The following is a 21,406-nucleotide window of genomic DNA, read 5'->3' as shown; positions in this document are numbered from 1 at the left end:
AATCCTAGAATACCAGAAGTCTACCATATAGAAATTCATATACAATTTGGTTAAGAGTTATACAATAGCTACTGAATTTAATAAACAGAATTTGGCACTGAAGAGCCAAGAGACAAATAAAATGAAAGTGCATACTGTTAGTTTTCCTAATAATAGTTTTTGAAAGATCTGTGTATTTACATGTTTGTTTCTGATTTCCCCATCTATAATGTCTTCTATTACTAAAATAGTAGGTGTTCAATAAATTCTGAGGGAAAAAGACATGAATGAAGGGAAATGCTGCAAATACTACTGGCATTTTTTGTAGTTACAGAATAATAGCACTAGTTTACTAAATGTCAGGCATCATTCATGCTTTCCTAATTTCTTTTAATGAGATAGTTATCAACTTCCCATTTTGCACATGAAGAAAGTGAGGCCAAATAAATTATGGACTTGTCAAAATTACCCAATTAGTAAAACGCAGAAAAGGATATATATTCAGACAATCTCGTTCAGAACCCATTCTATGAACCCTATATTATATGGTTTCAGCAACTGAAAGCCAAAGAAAAGATATCAATTTACTGAGATAAAATTATTTTTGTGTATGACAGGAGAACAAAGAAATTTCATATAGCTTGTCTTGCCTCAGTAAAAGTCCAGAGATGCTGACTTGGTAAAAAGTGCTAATCAATAACAAATCATACATCAATATAAAAATCAATCATATACCAACATAATGATGTTAAACAATGAGATATAAAAGAAATGTTTACTTCTCCAAGAGTCTGAGAGGCATCCATTATTGTTAAATAGTGATAACCTTCCAGCATAATGAGGGCACCTATCATATGATGATTTTAACCATATTTTCTAATTTTTCCATAATTCATTTTAGAAAAAATAGAACAGAATCAATCATCATGTTGCTATTAATAAAATTCTGTACGGTTAATCCTTCTTTGTTCAAATTAGCATTTTTACCTTAGAAGCGAGACATAGTCATTATTAATCTATTTCTAATGTAGAAAATTACGTAGGTGAGAGAAAAGCAAAAAATAAAAAAGGTAAGCCAACATTACTCATCTTGCCATCTAACAAAATTTTAAAGTCAATTTCTAAAGTACTGTCAGAGATTATAACAGCAATGACTGAGTATAATATAAATCTGAAAAATAGATCCTTTGAGAGTAGAATTATCTTTATAATACCAAAGAACAAAGTGGTAAAACAAAGGGAATCCTACTTATTTTTGACCTGGAGGAGAAAAACATTTTTTCATGAAAATTTCATGAAATTGGAGAAAGAAAATATGGCCAATTTCAGATTGGAAATCCACTAAAATATTACTTATATATATTAATTCCACAAACTATGTTCTAATATGTCTTAACTATTTAGCTATCTATTTATCTATGTACCTTGACAACAAAGGCACGTAACTATGAAGATTGTTAATGAAAAGTTGACTACAAAGTAAGCTTCTTTATTGAAGATAAATCAGAAAAACAAGAGAGTATGTTTTACAAGTACAATTAAAAGAATAGAAAAAAATAAGGAAAATATAATATAAAATCTGTTATTTTTTACAGTTATGTTAACAGTCTGTTTCAATTTAATGGTTAACAGTTATGTTAACAGTCTGTTTCAATCTAACGGTAAAAAGAATTCCAAAAATAAAAGGCAAAGTTCAGTTTATCGCTAATGGAAAATGAAACTACTTCTACCTGGAGAACAGACAAACCTGAAAAACTACAAAATGATGAAAAATTTTAATAAAAATGTGGCAAAATATACAATTAAATGCAATGCATAAACACTAACAAATTGGGACACACTATTAATTAACAACAAGAAAACGGGATATTGGTAAACAGATTAAAAGTACTACTGATAAGATCACTCTGATGACTTATGAAGCTCTAAAACTTATCTTGTCTGTACCCTAGAAAACAACTAACCTGATTGTCTCTCTTCTCAGCTAAGATATAAGCAATGTCAAGGAGCATTTTATTCCAAAGCCGATAATCATATCTGGCCATAACTGCCTTGTAACTGTCCATGCACATAGTCTTTGAAGCAGAGGATTAAATGTTCCTGCCCATTTTATCTAGTCCCCAAGACTCGTCCTGCAAAGTGAATAAAAACGATTATCTTTAAATCTATCCCTCATACACATACCATAAAAGAAAAAAAAGGGGGGGTGGGGGAGGAGAACCAGAGAAGAGATTAAAGATGAAAAGAAAATAATCCTTGAAAAGATGGAAATTATCATCCAGCCTGGAATTACATTCTCAGCAAGATTTCCACACTTTGTTGAAGGGTAGGACTGGTATCTCACTTTTTATGAAACTGAACTTTGGAAGACATGTTCATTAATGTACACAGAGAAATTACCATAGTATTCTGAAGTAAATTTGAGAATAACTTGAAAAATAGGTTAGCTTTTGAAAAATAAGGATAAACATAACATTAATCTCCTATTTTTCTTGGTACAATGCATCTGAAAAACAGCTAAATAAAAGGGAATTGCTGTACACAGACAGAAGAATGATAGATTGAAAAGTAAATAGAAAATATAAAGAAAAGAAAAAAGTACATATAAAGGGCAGAAAATAATAAAAGTCATGAAATTAGAAAAAATATATAGTATCAGGGAACTTTTAAGTAATAAGTAGTATATTTATAGTACCTTGTCAAAAAAGCTACAACTTGGTACAAAGTCTCCCAAAACATAGAATAAAATGTACTTGATGTTTGTTCCATACAGAAAATTTTTTCAACAATAAACTGTGATTTTACCTTTATAAAAAAGATAAAATTAAGTAAAAGATCTGCCTCTTTACCAAATAAATAGGAAAGGGACACTCTTAAATCTCATTTTTGTCATGGTAATGTGTGTAAGTTGAATATAGTCAGATATTGCTACTAAAAGGGATGTAATTTGGGAATATTTAAATATATGTTTATGCAAACACACAGTTTCTTTATAAACATGCACATATATATAAGAGAAAAAGAATAGTCATTTAGTCATTGTAGGTAAACACAGTTTAAATCGTTGAAAAATTCAGAACAGCTAAATTAACAAAATTATCTTGTTAGAGGAAAACAAGGGGAAAATGAATATACTTGACTCAGAAGTTACATAGATAATTCTAAAACAGAAGCAAAAGGGAAATGAGAATCTATCAGTTCCTCAGGACTTAGTCTACCTACTTCAACTGATTTTAGAAACACTATATTTAAGTTATTATACCACTAGGAATAGAAAGAATCCTACAAGGTCACAATTACCTATTACAATTAGATGGAACTCTTTAAAATATATATATATATAAACAAATATTTACATATTTATGTATAGTAACAATGAAACCATGTAATTAAGTAGGAAAAAACCTGTGAATTTGGAATTTCAACTATTATTTGGTTTTATCAAAGAATATGGCCTGCTGGACCCCTACAACTTATTTGGTTATAAAATAAAAATGCAAGAAAATAACTATACATTCAGAAAGAGATTTGGTAACATTCATCAGAAAATTTCAATTTTCATCCTCAAGACTAATAAATGTCAGTTATTAAAATAAGCACACATTTTACTTCAACAGAGAATACAAACCATTCATGCAAATTTTGGAGAAAAATTGTGTTTTTCAAGAGCAAAGTAATTAATTTAAATTAATATTTAATCTAAATAAAGCTTAACTGGAATGTAATATATTTAACAAAACTAAATGAAAAGGAAATAAAGTGTTAGTTACTTACCAGCAAGAGTGCTTGTATGCCTAAAAGCTCTGACCTGGGAGTCTGACAAACCAGTCAAAAGCGAGATTACTGTGTCCATCATATACTCATCATAAATTATGCTATATTGACACTGTCGAATCAGGACTCCAATAAATTCACAAAAGTTTGAACGAAATTTTTTCCACTGAGGTCCAGGCATGGTAAGGGGATAATCACCACTGTCCTAAAAGGGATAAAAAGAAAAAATAACATATTAAATATAATATATGATATCCAGTTTGATTTCTTTTTTCCTCCTACTGGAAAAGGAACATTTTTTCTCAAAGTATATGTGGACAGATATCAAGAGGTACATGATGGCTTTCTCTTTTTTGCTTGTTTTGATCTGCCCCAACTGAATAATTGTTAATAAGTTCAAAATTGTTATTCGGAAAAGGCACTGGAAACCCACTCCAGTACTCTTGCCTGGAAAATGCTATGGACAGAGGAACCTGGTAGGCTGCAGTCCGTGGGGTCACAACCGGTATTTAATTCATTATTCTAAGCCATTCATTCAAAATAATAGTTTAAGTTTTGTTGTACTTGGGAACTAGTTGAGGTAATTTAAAGTAAAGAAGAAAACAAAAAAAGAAACAAGTTTAACTAGAAAGGATTATTTGCTACTGAATTCAGATCAAACTAATCATGATATGTGTAACAGCACCTTTCAATTATATTAAATAAGACACTTTAAAGAGTTAAGCATTTCAAAAGTATAACCAACTTCCCACATATGAAATTTCAACCCTATTTCTTCTAACTCTGCTATGAACTTTCATTTAACTCTATAGTTTATGCACTGAATTTATTAACTTTTCCAAGAAAAAGCCGGTTACCATGGGCTCTTGGTATCACCAGATTGTGTCATCTTATTTAAAATACAAAACTGACAGCTGAATCCAGCAGAGGTTTCTCACTCTAGCCTAAAACATTTTGGTGGAGAAATGGAAATTCACAAGGCAGAGAGTGAGAAATTCTGTGAACTTCGTTATCAGACTATTCTCAATTTGTGGCTATTTGTTTTTTACAGGCCAAAATGCAGCTAGGAAAATTGGATACAAATGAGGTCTTGAGCTCTGTTGGTGTTCCATGAAAGAGTACTTTGATAATTACAACAACAAAGAATCTCAAAGAATCTCAACAGCCTTGAACAGAAAGAAGGGGAAAGCTTGGCACTTAAGTTAAATACCCCACAAAGAGAGTTAATTTTGGTATTACATGAGTACTACATGGGATACTAAGCTCGATCAGTTCAGTTCAGGTCAGTCGCTCAGTAGTGTCGACTCTGCGATCCTATGGACTGCAGCACAACAGGCCTCCCTGTCCATCACCAACTTCTGGAGTTTACTCAAACTCATGTCCGTTGAGTCGGTGATGCCATTCAACCATCTCATCCTCTATCATTCCCTTCTTCTCCCACCTTCAGTCTTGTCCAGTATCAGGGTCTTTTCAAATGAGTCAGCTCTTCACATCAGGTGGCCAAAGTACTGGAGTTTCAGCTTCAACATCAGTCCTTGCAATGAACACTCAGGACTCATCTTCTTTAGGATGGACTGGTTGGGTCTCCTTGGAGTCCATGGGACTCTCAAGAGTCCTCTCTAACATCAGAGTTCAAAAGCATCAATTCTTCCATGCTAAGTTTTTTTTTACATTCCAACTTACACTTCCATACATGACTACTGGCAAAACCATAGCCTTCACTAGACAGACCTTTGTTGACAAAGAAATGTCTTTCCTTTTTAATATGCTGTCTAGGCTGGTCGTAACTTTCCTACCAAGGAGTAAGCATCTTTTAATTTCACGGCTGCAGTCACCATCTGCAGTGATTTTGGAGCCCCTGCCGCCACCCAAATAAAGTCTGCCACTGTTTCTCTATCTATTTCTCATGAAGGAATAGGACCAGATGTCATGATCTAAGTTTTCTGAATGTTGAGCTTTAAGCAAACTTTTTCACTCTCCTCTTTCACTTTCATCAGGAGGCTTGTCAGCGCAGAATGACAAGGAATTCACACTCACTCCAAATCTCTTTTTATCAGCTGACCACAGGTTTCAACCAGGTAATAAAAGCCTGAGACAACAGAAAAGACAGAACCTATTTTGATGCAGGCCAGAGAGGATGATCCTCAATTGCTATGGGCAAGGTAAGACGTACAGCTCACTTCTCTAGACCTTTCTCCCAAAAAAGCCAGAAACCTTAATCTTGTGGGGGAGGGCCAGAGATTCACCATCATGGCACAGCAAAAACCCACTACACCTAGGAGAAGAGTAGAAAAAAAGAATCCTATAGTACATATAAAGATGAGAAAAATAAGTTCTAAAGAACCTGTCCCAGATCACACAGCTACAAGTCTCCTCTGGTTCTGGGTTTGTAAATCCACATATTCTCTATTCTACAATGGAGCGTCACCTGGTTTACTCCAGTAGCCTTGGAGGACAGAAAGGCTGTCTAGTGAATACTCTTCCAAAGGAGAAAAACTCTGTTTTTGCTGCCAAATGGAGAGACAAAAAATGAAAATGCCTATTTTGGAAGTTCTGGGAACACTGATGGGTGTGGGTAGGTAAGGGTGTGAAGCTTCAGAGACAATAGTCAACAATGAGAACTAGAAGATTGTAAGCTTCTAACTGGGATTATAGTAAGAATCTTAAAAGGTAAAAGGTGCACTGCAAGGCAGAACTCATGCAGCTAGCAGAGGTGGAAGGCTAACTGCCTAATTCCTAAGACTTTGGTATTTGAGAACGCAATGTGGTCACAAATTAAAATATTTAGAGATAAAACAGTTTCTAAGAATAATTTGATTTTTTACCCAGCTGATGGACAATGTTATAAAAAAGTTCACCTATTTGGTAAAACCTGGCTTTTGGTTACCTAATTTCAACAGACTTTGCCTGAGGCTATGTACCACTATAGCTTAAAACAATGATCTGCAAACAACTGTTTGGAGAAACTATCCATCCACCCACTCATTTATCTGTTCATACCATTTATTAAGCAACAAATAGCTCTAGCACTATACAGGTCCTCAGGCATACAACCAGAACAAGGATACTCTTCTAAGAATTTCTACTCTCTATTTTTTTTTATACTTTTATTGAGATATAATTGATATATGACTCTGTGTAAGTTTAAGTTATACAACATGTTGATTTAATACACATATATTGCAAAGCTTATCACCACTCAATTAGGTAACACCTCCATCCCATTACTTTTTGTATGTGTGACATAAGATTTAAGATCTTCTCTCTTACCAAGTTTTAAGTATGCAACACGTACTATTGCTGTACATTAAATCATTAGAACTTATTCATTTTGTAAGTGGAAATTTAAACTCTTTTATCAACTTCTCCCCATTTTTCCAATCCCCTAAATAAACTAACTGATAAGATGAACACATTAAACTGTAAAAGAATTAAATACAATAATAGGAACGTGACAAGGGTATTTAGTACTAGGAAAAAATGTCAATTCTCTGCAGAAGCAACTGGACAGGGAAAACAGAGTCAACACCTTTCCTAGGTAATCACAATAGCAAAGGCCTATAAACAAAAGTACAACAATGGGAGGAGAGAACTGCTTTAACTTTGGAATCTAAATTGGATTCTATAACCAAGAAGAAAGATGGGGTTAGATCAAAGAAAGGTAAGGAAGCCAAACTTTACTTTGGAGAAAACAGGTGGTCACTGAATTAAAAAGCAGAGACATTACTTTGCCAACAAAGGTCCATCTGGTAAAAGCTATAGTTTTTCCAGTAGTCATGTATGGATGTGAAAGTTAGACTATGACTCTTTAACTGTGAGAGTTAGAAAGCTGAGCGCGGAAGAACTGATGCTTTTGAACTATGGTGTTGGAGAAGACTCTTGAGAGTCCTTTGGACTCCAAGGAGATCCAACCAGTCCATCCTAAAGGAAATCAGTCCTGAATATTCATTGAAAGGACTGATGCTGAGGCTGAAACTCCAATACTTTGGCTACCTGATGCGAAGAGCTGATTCATTTGAAAAGACCCTGATGCTGGGAAAGACTGAAGGCAGGAGGAGAAGGGGACATCAGAGGATGAGATGATTGGATGGCATCACCAACTCAATGGACATGAGTAAACTCCGGGAGTTGGTGATGGACAGGGAGGATTGGCGTGCTGCAGTCCATGGGGTCGCAGAGTCGGACACAACTGAGCAACTGAACTGAACTGAAGGATGTTCATCAACAGCTATGAGCTTTAAAAATTTATTTTTGGTTCCAATGTGAAAAATAGAGGAAAAGGTGAAGGAAATAGAGCAAAGGTGACTCTCCACTGCAGTCAATCCAAAACCAAAAGTGTGAGGGGAGAGACCATTTAATATACTAACAATAATGACAGACAAAATGGGAGAGATGTGATGAATATTTGAAAATTGAAGAAATAAAATCTACTGAAGTGAATAATGGACAAAAATGACTTTCTGTTTCTGGGTGGAACCTGTTTCCTCACAACAGGAAACAAATAATTCTTTACTCCCTGACTCCTGCAGAAGGTATAACACTTTTAAGAATGCCTAATTAGTATATCCCATAAGAAGAGACTGCTGCTACTGCTAAGTCGTTTCAGTTGTGTCTGACTTTGTGCAACCCCAGAGAAGGCAGCACACCAGGCTCCTTCATCCATGGGATTTGCCAGGCAAGAATACTGGAGTGGGTTGCCACTGCCTTCTCCGTAAGAAGAGAATGACACCCTTTAGTTCGTAAATGATTGATAGAGAATATTCTATTTTTAGACATCATACCACACTGCTATCTACAGTCAAAATAAATACAAAATTTCTGAAACACGCTGTCAATGGATGCTAAAACCATTAAGAGGCAAGTTGACATAAGCAAAATGTTAATAAAGTGCCAAATAATTTGAGACTTGAAAAGGGAAAAGCAGTTTCACAAAAAGATTCAAGAGTTATTACCTTAAACAAGTGCTCAATCAGAATAATAAGTGGGCAACCTGACATTATGAGCTACCTACTGTGACCAAATATGAAGTATACAGCATCACCGATGAAATTATCTTTCCGAGGAATGTAAATATAATTTAACAAAGTCACTAGACCTAACTTTCAGTTACAAAATAGAGGCCATATTTTAGGAGGCTATACTATAGGAATAAATTAAATGATACCATGGAGGGAAAACAATTAAATAAAAATATGAGGTATTGTTTTAGATGACAACTAGGTTGTCATCTAAAAGTTAATGTGATGCAAATAACAAAAAATATGGAAAAACTATTTCATATTTAAAAAGTCCTCAGAACACAACAATCAAGTGCAGTATGTAAATCAGTGTGCTTTACTTCATTGTTGTCTAATATCCTAGTTATGCTTCTATCAAGGGGCCATTAGCCCTTATTGATTTCTCTTCCCCCAGATATATGCCTGCATGCTCCATCACCTTCTTCAAGTCTTTATTGAAGGTTACATACTTAACATGGTTTTTCTGACCATTGTATTTAAAATAATCCTTCCTTTTCAAATTTCTTCAGTCTTCTCTGATTTATTATTCTGCATAGCATTTATTATCATTTGCCATACTCTTTTGGCTAATATATAGCCATTCATTAGCTTTTCCCCTGAATAAAATGAAAATTCCTATGAAGACTGGGATTTTGCTTTATTCAGTGCTATATCTTCCATTTTTGGCATGGTTAACAGACAGTCAAATATTTCTTGGTAGAACAAATGAATTACCTCAAAACTGATACTGTCAAAATGGGCCCAGAATAATGGTTCAGTTCAGTTCAGTAACTCAGTCGTGTCCGACTCTTTGCGACTCCATGAATCGCAGCACACCAGGCCTCCCTGTCCATCACCAACTCCTGGAGTTCACCCAAACTCATGTCCATTGAGTCAGTGATGCCATCCAGCCATCTCATTGTCTGTCGTCCCCTTCTCCTCCTGCCCCCAATTCCTCCCAGCATCAGGGTCTTTTCCAATGAGTCAGCTCTTCGCATAAGGTGGCCAATTATTGGAGTTTCAGCTTCAGCATCAGTCCTTCCAAAGAACACCCAGGACTGACCTCCTTTAGAATGGACTGGTTGGATCTCCGTGCAGTCCAAGGGACTCTCAAGAGTCTTCTCCAACACCACAGTTCAAAAGCATCAATTCTTCGGTGCTCAGCTTTCTTCACAGTCCAACTTTCACATTTATAAACGTATCTAAATGATCCTATCAATATTTTTCTTAATTATAAACTTTGATAACTTTTGTTTCTTTAGGCACAGACAGAAATGAGGAAAATATATAAAGTCAAAGCAGCAATGGGACTACCAATGTCACTCCTTTTAAATATGTCCTGCTCCACACTGACATCAGCTATTTAAGTGAAGTGCTACCAAATGTCTGGCCTCTACTCCTATCCATGCATCTTCACAAACATTTCATGAGGAGTGGTAAATGATTAATGGGTTTTTAAGAAAAAAAAATGCTTACAGACCTCAAGACATTGATTACCTCTGATGAGAAGCATTTCAGTAGTATTAATAGTTCAGTTCTTAAGCTGAAGTTGGGAGATTTACATATCTTACACATTAAGTACATTTTTTGGTATGTATTGCGTGACATATAATTTCTTTAGGTGGATGCATTAAAAAGTGTTTGAAACTATCCACATCAACATCTTTGTGTTCCTAAAATCAATAGAAGAAATCCCAAATTCTGGGGTATCATTATCTAAATTATTACAATGTCACAGTCTGTGTTTAATATCTGTGACTTTACATATCACAGTGATCAGTAGAGTTCTGCATTTTAATTTTCCCTCACAGTGTCAAAATGCATAACAACTGTGTATCATGGGAACAAAGAAAAGGATATACTTCTTATCTTTGGAAAGATCAGTAGAAAACGTATTTACAAAACAAAACAGTATTTTACATTTTATCATTAATATTATTAAATATATCCTTTGAACTTTTGTTTTTAAATTATACTGTACATTTAAAAACAACAAAAATAACTATAAAGGTTATTTACAGGAGAGATTTTGTGGCTGTCTGCCATGATGCACAAAAGAGAAATTGCTCTTTATTATCAGACCAGATGAGATGGCTGGATGGCATCACTGACTGGATAGATTTGAGTCTGAGTGAACTCCGGGAGTTGGTGATGGACAGGGAGGCCTGGCGTGTTGCGATTCATGGGGTCGCAAAGGGTCGGACACGACTGAGCGACTGAACTGAACTGAATCAGACCTCTGCTAATTAAGCTGAAACTAACTCTTCCAATTTTGGCAAACCCTCAGACTTCCAAAGTATCAGTAAATTCATATGCCCATAGAAATATATGTACACTAATTAAGAAACAATATAAAAATGTATTTGGAAAGAACAATTTTACAAGTCAATCCAACAAAAATGTTATTATAATCTTACTCATCTCTGTGTCTGGAGAGGCAATGGCAACCCACTCCAGTACTCTTGCCTGGAAAATCCCATGGATGGAGGAGCCTGGTAGGCTATAGTCCATGGGGTCACTAGGAGTCGGACACAACTGAGAGACTTCACTTTCACTTTTCACTTCCATTCACTGGAGAAGGAAATGGCAACCCACTCCAGTGTTCTTGCCTGGAGAATCCCAGGAACAGGGGAGCCTGGTGGGCATCCGTCTATGGGGTCACACAGCGTCAGACATGACTAAAGCGATTTAGCAGCAGCAGCGGCAGCATCATCTCTGTATCTCTAGCATTGATCTAGGACACTGTCTCATGTGCTTAGGAGGACAACAATGTTTTGGACATGACTTATTTATTAGTACTAAATACAATCTCCTTAGTCTAGTCTACAAGGCTATTTTCACTCTTTCCAGCTTTGTATCTCACTATCTCCTCCTCTACAAGTTAAACACCATCTTCTCTATAAGCTCCTTCCAGATTTTATGACTGAACTTTTATTTATCATTGGAAATCTAATTTTAATAGTTAAATAATCATTATCTGATGTATGAAGCATTCACACCTCAGATAATGATCTCATCCTGTGGATTCTCATGGGTCTTATATTTTTTAACTATTGAAGTTGTCAGTGTATTACTGCTATTAGTTTACAAAGTTATTTTATCATTTAGAATATAAATTCACTGTCTAGAGCCATAACCTTGTTGATCTCTATAGTTCCTATGCAAAAGTTGGACATGCATTAAGTGTTATTACTGAACAAATACAAAATTACATTAATACTATAGAAATAAGTTTGAAAGATCAAACAGTTCATTTAACACTTGTTAAAATAAAAAGTTACCCCTAAAATAAATGTGCATCATTTATGTCACATTTATGTCACACATCAATTACATCATGATTTTGTAGGTATATTTTAAAACTGAAGGATATAATGCTTGAAATTACCACAAAGGAATAACCTCAATATACAGCTGATTATGATTAATGCAGACAGGGAGTTAATCCAGTTTCCAGCAATACAAGTATTACTGTTGAGTCATACTTTGGTTTATGATTATCTCATTTTAGCATTTCTCATAATAAGTGTCTCAGAAACCTCGATCTACATTAAGGATTTAATATTAATCAATAGAATATAATTGATCCTTTAAGAAATACTAGCTAAATTCCACAACTTATTCAGTTAGTCCTAAGACACATGTAATAAAACCCACCAGAAAGTTATAATATGACTAAAGGTGTAACTATTACTTGTACCCATCTCCAGCTATTTCAGATTATACACTTAGAGTTACATATTAGGCAGGATACAGTAGTGGCTACCAATATGAACTTAGGAGCTAAATGATCTGGGTTCAGTTCCTGGCTTTGCCATTTACTAGTTTTGTGACTGCAGAGAAGTTTCTCTACCCTTTTGGCCTCAATATTATTATCTGTGAAAAGGAGATACAGAAAACCTGCCTCATGAAAATGTGAAGAATTACATTTTTATGAAAAGTACTTACAATGGTGCATGGTACAGAATAGGTACAGTATCTGTATTTGCTACTATTATTTTTCAACATGTTTCATCATGTCTTTAATAATTATACCTCAAGGTTCATAGGTATATTATTATTTCCAGTCTGGAACCTTTCCACATTACAAATTGGGTACAAATTCTTGAGTCTGTATTACTTTCCTACACGGTTATTCCTTTGTTTTGGCATTTCTCATATCCAACTTTGCTTCCTTTCTTTAATATTCTGTTTACCTTCCTCAACTTGGAGTAGTCTCCAAAGTAATATAGACAACACAAACTGAACAATGCACTGCAACAAAATATAACTTTATTTTTATCTAAAAATAAATAATTTACTATAAATATTTAAGATAATGAATAAGATTGGTATGTCCTCACTAGGTCCATATTCCAGATTGTTCTGTGTCACAGATAGTATTTGAGGTATCCTATTTGAGGTATTTAGGAGAACAAAAATAGTTCAGTGCTCTAAAGGATTGACACAAGAAATGGAACTCTTCTTAGGTTGTTCATAAGTTACTTATCATTGCAATGGATTTATGATTTATACTATGTTTAACTCTTCACAAAATGGAAATGCAAAGATTTCTGGAGAAAACAGACACAAAAACAAAAATCTATAATCACAAGTGAACAACAAGAAACATGGAGGCACTGACATTTCCTGCACAAGCTCTCCTTTAGACCACTATGAAACTTAAAGCCATGATGACAAGCTAATGATATACATCATTAGAAACTCACCAGCAATTATCCTTTAGTTAAAAATAAGTTAAAAACAAAGAAAAACTGACCTAGTAGTACAAGTATTTAATTCTATAAATAAATATATGCTTTAACAAACACTAACAATAAATACAGTGTACTGACATAAGGATAAAAGGAAACAACTTCCTATTTTTATTTATTAGGTGTTTAGGAAATTAACTTAGTTCAAAATTAAGGAAGTCTGCAACAATTAACAGGAAGCTACCTTTTAAGCAACTTCCTTACAAGAACAGAACTATACAGCCTTCTGAGAAGTGTGGGGAAGACATGGGCAGAATAATTTCACATATAAAATTAGCCTTTTCATAAGTTTTTATTACTAGAAATTTAGAAATGTTTCACTGATAGAAGATACAATCAAAAATATTTAGAGACTTTAAATTCAGGTTTCGTCTATCATGTTTTGGCATCTCTTCACATTTTCTCGGTTTGTACTATTTAAACATTTTTACATTTCATAATATCTTTAATCATTTAATAACTGCTCAAAAGGATAAGCAAAAAGTACTATACTTAAGTTTAAATCAACAAATTCACATAAGCACATATGATTAGAAATAAGAAGAAAAAAAATCTAGAAGGTAAGTCATAATCACTATAAAGAGCACAATAAACAACATTTAGAATTATGAGCAGAGCAATACAAAATAACACACATACGAATGAAAGGTACTAAGTGGACACAGTTGACCCGTGCACAACACGGGTTTGAACTATGCAAATCCACACAAAGTTTTTCAAATTTAAATAAATTGGGAAATTTTTTTATAGATTTGCAAAAACTTGAAAATTAACTGGCAAACCACACAGCTTGTCAACCGAAAAACTAAGAAAAATAGAAACATCATAAATGCTTAAAATAATGATATCAATTATTTTATCACTACCATAAAATATACATAAATCTACTATAAAAAGTTAAAATATATCAAAACTTACCCACACAAACACTTACAGACTGTCACATGGCGCCATTTGCAGTTGGGAGAAATGTAAACAAATGTAAAGATGCAATATTAAAACATAACTGCATAAAATTAACTATAGAACATACTGTATTACTGTCATAATTTTGTAACTACTTCCTGTTGCTATTTTAGTGAGTACTGGCTTAATATGCTGTGTGACACTAATCATCTCCATGTGAGCACTTTGTTTCTTTAGTAAACTGCATAATTACAGTAAAATGGAATCTCTTGCTCTTCTTTCATATTTAACATCATATTTAGTACAATGCCATGAGAAACCTTCAATAATACCATGAGACCCACAGGAAGTGCTACTAGTGATGCTGGAAGTGCTCCTCTGAAGCAGAGAAAAGTTGCTTGATACGTACGAAAGACTGAGGTCTGCAGCTCTGGCTGCCCACCATTTCAAAATAAATGAAATCCAGCATAAAGACCATTTAAGAAGAAAAGGAAATTCATGAAATGATCACTGTAGCTATTCCAGCAGGCATAAAAACCTTGCACTTTTCATGATATCTTTTTATTTCATTTTGAATGCAGCTCTTATATTGGTACAGGACTGCTTCAAGAAAGGCATATCTATGACTTCTAATATAAGTGGAGAAAATGTAGTCATTATATGAAAACATAAAGCAAAAGAAAGGTGAAACATATAAAGCTGGAGAATTTAAAGCCTGAAAAGGATTGATAATTTTAGAAAAAGTGTTTAACAAACATAAAGATAACCGGCAAAGAAAATTGTGCTGACCAAGAGGCAGGAGACAAATTTCAAGTCTTCATTAAGACAATCACTAAGGAGAAAGGACAACTGCCTAAAATAAATTTTTTAACTTTTATTGAAATACAGTTGATTTACAATGTTGTACTTGTTTCAAGTGGACATCAAAGTTATTTAGGTGTGTACATATGTATGTGTATGTATGTATATAAATATTTCTGTACTTTTTTTTACATTCTCTTCCATTATATGTTACTACAGGATACTGAGTCTAGTTTCCTGTGCTATAACTCATAGGTACTTGCTGCTTATTTATATATAGTAATGTGTGTATTTTGGAACCAAACCCCTTGTGCCTTTTAGTAAACCAAAAATTTGTTTTCTATGTCTGTAAGTGCATTTGTTTTCTATATAAGTTCATTTGTATCACTCTTCTTAAATTTCACTTATAAATGATGTATGATTTGTCTTTCTGTCTGACTTACGTCACTTAGTATGATAATCTCCTAGATGCAACCAAATTGCTGTGAGATTTCATTCTTCTTTTTAATGGCTAAGTAATGTTTCACTGCAAACACACACACGCACACACACACAGCACTCTTCTTTATCCATTCATCTGTCAATGGACACTTACAGAGCTTCCATGTCTTGACTGTTATAAATAGCGCTGCCGTGCACATTGTGGTGTATGTATCTTTTTCAACGATGCTTTTTCTTCAGGATATGTTTTTTATTCATAAGCCCAGGAGTGGGACTGCAGGATCATATGGTAGCTCTATTTTTACTATTTTAAGGAACCTCCATAATGTTCTCCAAAGTGGCTGTCCCCATATACATTACTACCAACAATGTAGGAGGGTTCTCTTTTCTCCATACTTCTCCAGTATTTATTATTTATAGACTTCATGATGTAGGTCATTCTGAATGGTACGAGGTGGTATCTTATTATAGTTTTGATCTGCATTTCTCTAATAACTAGTAATGTTGAACATCTTTTTGTGTGCCTGTTGGTAATCTCTATGCTTCTCTATCTCTTCTGCCCATTTTTTATTTGCTTGCTTTTTTGATGTTGAGTTGCATAAGCTCTTTGTATTATTTCAGAGATTACTCCCATTTCAGTTGCATCATTTGCAAATACATTCTCCTATTCTATAGGTCATCTTTTTGTTTTTGTAATTATGTCCCATTTTTAAATTTGTTTTTGTTTCCACAACTCTAGGAGAGGAATCCAAAAAGATATTCCAATGATTTATGTTAAAGAATGTTCTATGTTTCCATATAGCAGTTTTATACTATCAAGTCTTTATTTTTGGTCTAATCCATTGTGTTTTTGTGCATGATGTGAAAGAAAGTTCTTATCTTATTTTTTACATGTAGTTTTTAAAGGCACCACTTACTGAAGAGATTTCTTACTCTCCATTGTGGATACCTGAATCCTTTGTCGTAGATTAACTGACCACAGGTACATGGTTTTACTTCTGAGTTTTCTATCATGTTCTATATGTCTGTTTGTGCCAGTACCACACCATTTTGATGACTGTAGCTTTGTGATATAGTCTGAACACAGGGTGCCTGCTTTCTCCAGCATCAGTTTTATTTCTTAACATTGCTTTGGCTATCTGTGGTCTTTTGTGTTTCCACACAAATTCTGTGAAAAGTGCCACTGGCAATTTTATAGAAACAGCACTCAGTCTGTAGATTGTCTTCAGCAGAATAGTCATTCTGACAATGTTGATTCCACCAATCCAAAAATATGGTATATCTTCCAAACTATTTGTATCATCTTCAATTTCTTTCATCATTTTATAGTGTTTGGAGTATAGGTCGTTTACTGCCTTTTCTCGGATTGCTACTGCTGCTAAGTCACTTCAGTCATGTCCAACTCTGTGTGACCCCAAAGACAGCAGCCCACTTCTAGATATTTTTTTTTCCCTTTGATACAATGCTAAATGAGATTTTTCTTTAATTTAACTTTCTGAATTCCCACTGTTGGTGGGAAATACAACACAGAAATACAACAAATTTCTGTGTATTAATTTCATACACTTTAAATTTACGAAATTCACTGATGAGTTTCAGCAGATTTCTAGTACTATATCTAGGATTTTCTAAAGGCAGTGTCATCTGCAAATAATAAAAGTATTATGTCTTCTTTATCTATTTGGATTCTTTTCATTTCTCTTACTACCTTGACTAGGACTTCCTAAAGTGGCGAGAGCAGACACCCTTATCTTGTTACTGGTCTTAGAGGAAGTCCTTTCAGCTTTCCATCACTGAGTATGATGGTAGCTATGCATTTCCTGGTGGCTCAGACAGTAAAGCGTCTGTCTACAATGCGGGAAACCTGGGTTTGATCCCTGGGTTGGGAAGATCCCCTGGAGAAGGAAATGGCAATCCACTCCAAGACTATTGCCTGGAAAATCCCATGGACAGAGGAGCCTGGTAGGCTACAGGCCATGGGGTCACAAAGAGTTGGACACGACTGAGCGACTTCACTTTCACTATGCATTTGTTCATATATGGCCTCTATTATATTGAGCTCTGTTCTATGTCTGCTTTCTGGAAAATTTTTTAAAATTATAAATAGATGTTGAATTTTATCAAAAGCATTTTTCTGCATCAATTAAGAGGGCCATATGGTTTTTATTTTCCAACTTGCTAATGCAAAGTATCACACTTACTGATTTGCAGATATAGAAAAGTTCTTGCATTTCTGAGATAAATCCCACCTAATGACTCTTGAGAGTCCCGTGGACTGCAAGGAGATCCAACCAGTCCATTCTGAAAGGAGATCAGCCCTGGGATTTCTTTAGAAGGAATGATGCTAAAGCTGAAACTCCAGTACTTTGGCCACCTCATGCAAAGAGTTGACTCACTGGAAAAGACTCTGATGCTGGGAGGGACTGGGGGCAGGAGGAGAAGGGGACGACCGAGGATGAGATGGCTGGATGGCATCACTGACTTGATGGATGTGAGTGTGAGTAAACTCTGGGAGATGGTGATGGACAGGGAGGCCTGGCGTGCTGCGATTCATGGGGTTGCAAAGAGTCGGACACGACTGAGCGACTGAACCGAACTGAACTGACTGAATCACAGTTTATGCTCTTTATACCATATTCGATTTGCTTGTATTTTCTTGAACAACTTTGTACCTGGGTGCATCAGTGAAACTGGCCTGTGATATATACATATATATATAATTTTTTTTTTGCATATCATGTGCTATCACACTGATGTTGGCCTCACAGAATGATCATGGAAATGCTCTTTCCTCTGCAATTTTTAGAAATAGTTTTATAAGGATAGGTGTTTTAATTCACTTCTAAATATCTGATAGAATTGACCTGTGAAATTATCTGGTTACTTTTGTTTGATGGGAGGTTTTTAGTCTCACATTGAATTTCAGTACTTATAACTGTCCTATTCTTGTATTCTATTTCTTTCTAGTTCCAGCTTAGGAGATTGTAAATTTCTAAGAATTTTTCCACTTCTTATAGATTGTCCATTTTATTGGCATACAGCTGCTCATAGCAGTCTCTTAAGGTCCTTTCTATTTCTGCAATGTCAGTTTTAACTTTTCTTTTTAATTTTTAATTTAATTGATTTGGGCCCTTTCACTTTTGTTTTCTGGATGAGTCTGTCTAAAGTTTTACCATTCTTTAAATCTTTCAATCTTCCAAGGAATTAACTTTTAGTTACATTGATCCTTTCTTTTGCTTTCTTAGTCTCTGTTGCATTCATTTCTACTTTGACATTTGTATTTTCTTTCCATCTACTAACTGGAAGTTTTCCTTGTTCTTAATCTCATTGCTTCTGTGGATACTTAGGATGTTTACTTGAGATTGTTCTTGCTTCCTAAGGTAAGAATGTATTGCTATAAACTTTCCTCACAGAATTCCTTTTGCTGCATCCTACTGACTTTCAGTCTTCATCTTTTCATTTTCATTTGTCACTAGGTCTTTACTGATTCCTGCTTTGACGTCTTCAATGATCCATTGGTTGTTTCCTAGAATACATGAAGTCTCCATGTGTTCGTGCCATGTGCACAATTTTTTTCCTGTAGCTGATTTCTAGCCTTGTGTTGTGATTGGAAAAGATGTTTCAGACAATTTCAGCATTGTTAACTTTACTGTGGCTTGCACTGTACCCGGGCATGTGACCTATCCTGGTGAATGCTCCATGCATACTTGAAAAGAATCTGTACTCTGCAGCATTAGGATGGAACTCTCTATGAATATCAATTAAGTCCATTTGGCCTGACACATCATTTCAAGTCTGTGTTTCCTTCTTTTCTATCCAGATGATGTGTCCATTGATGAATGTGAAATGTTAAAGGAATCCTTATTATCGTATTATTGTGAATTTCTCATTTTATGTCCATTAATATTTGCCTTATACATTGAGGTGCTTTTATGTTGGGTGCATTCATTTACAGCTGTGATATAATTTTGGATTCGTTATTATACAATACCCTTGTTGGCCTCTTATAATAGTCTTTTTTTTTTAAGTTTATATTGTCAGATATGAGTACTGTTTCTTCCACCTTTACTTTGACTTTCATTTGCATGAAATACCTTCTATCTTCTCCCTTTCATTCTGTATATAACTATAGATCTAAAGGAATTCTCTTGTTGACAGCATACATACAGGTCTCTTTTTATATTCATTCAGCCAGTCTATGTCTTTTGGCGGAAGAATTTAATCCACTTACATTTAAGGCAATTTTCAATATGTATGTTCTTACCGTTATTTTGGCAGTAGTTTTGGATTTATTTTTATAGTTCTTTTTTCTCCCTTCATCTTCTGTTCTCTTCTTTCATGATCTGATGATTTTCTTTAGTGCTGTGTTTGGATTCTTTTTCCTTATTTGTGTGTATGTCTATTACAGCTTTTTCCATTGTAGTCACCATGAGTGTTTGATACAGCAGTCTGTACATACACATGTTTTCAGTTGTTGGTCACTAGATTTCAAATGTACTTGAAATATCCTGCAATCATATACTCCTTTCACAATTATTGGTACAGATACCATTTGTGTGCATGTATGATTTCCTATCTTTATTGAATGTTTGATTTTCCTGGTGAACTTTCTTGCTTTGTAATTTTCCTCCTCCTAAAAGTAGGCCTTTCAACCTATAGAATTTCTATTAGCGTTTGCTGTATATCCGCTTGCATGGGGCTGGATTCTCATAGTTTCTCCTTGTCTGTAAAGCTTTTGATTTCTTCATTGAATCTAAACAAGAGACTTATTGGATAGTGAATTTTTGGTTGTAGGTTTTTCCCATTCTTCATTACAAAGGTACTATGCCAACTCTTTCTGGTCACAAAGTTTCTGCTAAAAATTCAGCTGATAAAACTATGGGTATTTCCTTGTATGTTATTCGTGGTTTTCCCCTTGATGTTTTTTTTAAATATTTTCTCTTTATCTTTTTGTCAGTTTGATACTGTGAGTCTTGGTATGTTTCTCCTTGGTTTCATCCATATGCTACTGTCTAAACTTAGTAAACGTAGTTACTGCTTCCTTTTCCATGCTGTGGATATTTTAAGCTATTACCTCATCAAATGTCTTCTCAGGCCCTTTCTCTCTCTTCTCTTGGTAGGACTCCTATAATGCAAATGCTAGTGCATTTGACATGGTCCAAAAGATCACTTAAAATACTCTTTTTATGAGAGAGGGTGGTGTATGGGTCTGAGCACCTGCAGATTTTGTTTCTGGCAATGGGGAAATGAGATTGAAGCAGACTGCTAACTGTCTATGGGACAGCGAGACAAACATGATGCACAAGCGCTACCCTTTGATATCATTGTCACTCTCACCCTTACAGGAGGGTTGTGGAGATCAAGCCCTGAACCTCTGGAGTCGGAGCACTGACTCCAAGATCCGAGACTACCAGAGAACTAACCATAGAGAGTATCAAAGATAGAGAAGCTCGATAGAGTCAGCAAAAACAAGACGGGGAGCTGACTGTGACTCAGATCATGAACCCCTTATTGCCTAATTCAGAGTTAAATTGAAGAAATTGAAGAAAACCACTAAACCATTCAGGTATGACCTAAATCAAATCGTTTATGATTATACAGTGGAAGTGAGAAATAGATTTAAGGGACTAGATCTGATAGACTGCCTGATGACCTATGGACAGAGGTTCATGACGTTGTATAGGAGACAAGGATCAAGACCATCTCCAAGAAAAAGAAATGCAAAAAAGCAAACTGGCTGTTGGAGGAGGCCTG

At 34.8% G+C, this 21,406-nt stretch overlaps 1 protein-coding gene across 1 annotated transcript in view; it reads right to left on the bottom strand.

Moving 5' to 3' along the window:
• The window catches only part of STAG1 (stromal antigen 1), a 465,665-nt gene that overhangs the window by 173,719 nt on the left and 270,540 nt on the right, over positions 1-21,406 (bottom strand). The window contains exon 7 of the mRNA XM_052642913.1: positions 3,754-3,958. Within this exon, the coding sequence (XP_052498873.1) occupies positions 3,754-3,958 (205 nt within the window). The remainder of the gene's footprint in view (positions 1-3,753; positions 3,959-21,406) is intronic.

Source organism: Budorcas taxicolor, chromosome 1 (genome assembly GCF_023091745.1).
Source record: "Budorcas taxicolor isolate Tak-1 chromosome 1, Takin1.1, whole genome shotgun sequence".
NCBI classification, from domain to species: domain Eukaryota; kingdom Metazoa; phylum Chordata; class Mammalia; order Artiodactyla; family Bovidae; genus Budorcas; species Budorcas taxicolor.
Note: the sequence above shows the minus strand (reverse complement) of the source record. Positions and strands in the feature narration are given on the sequence as shown.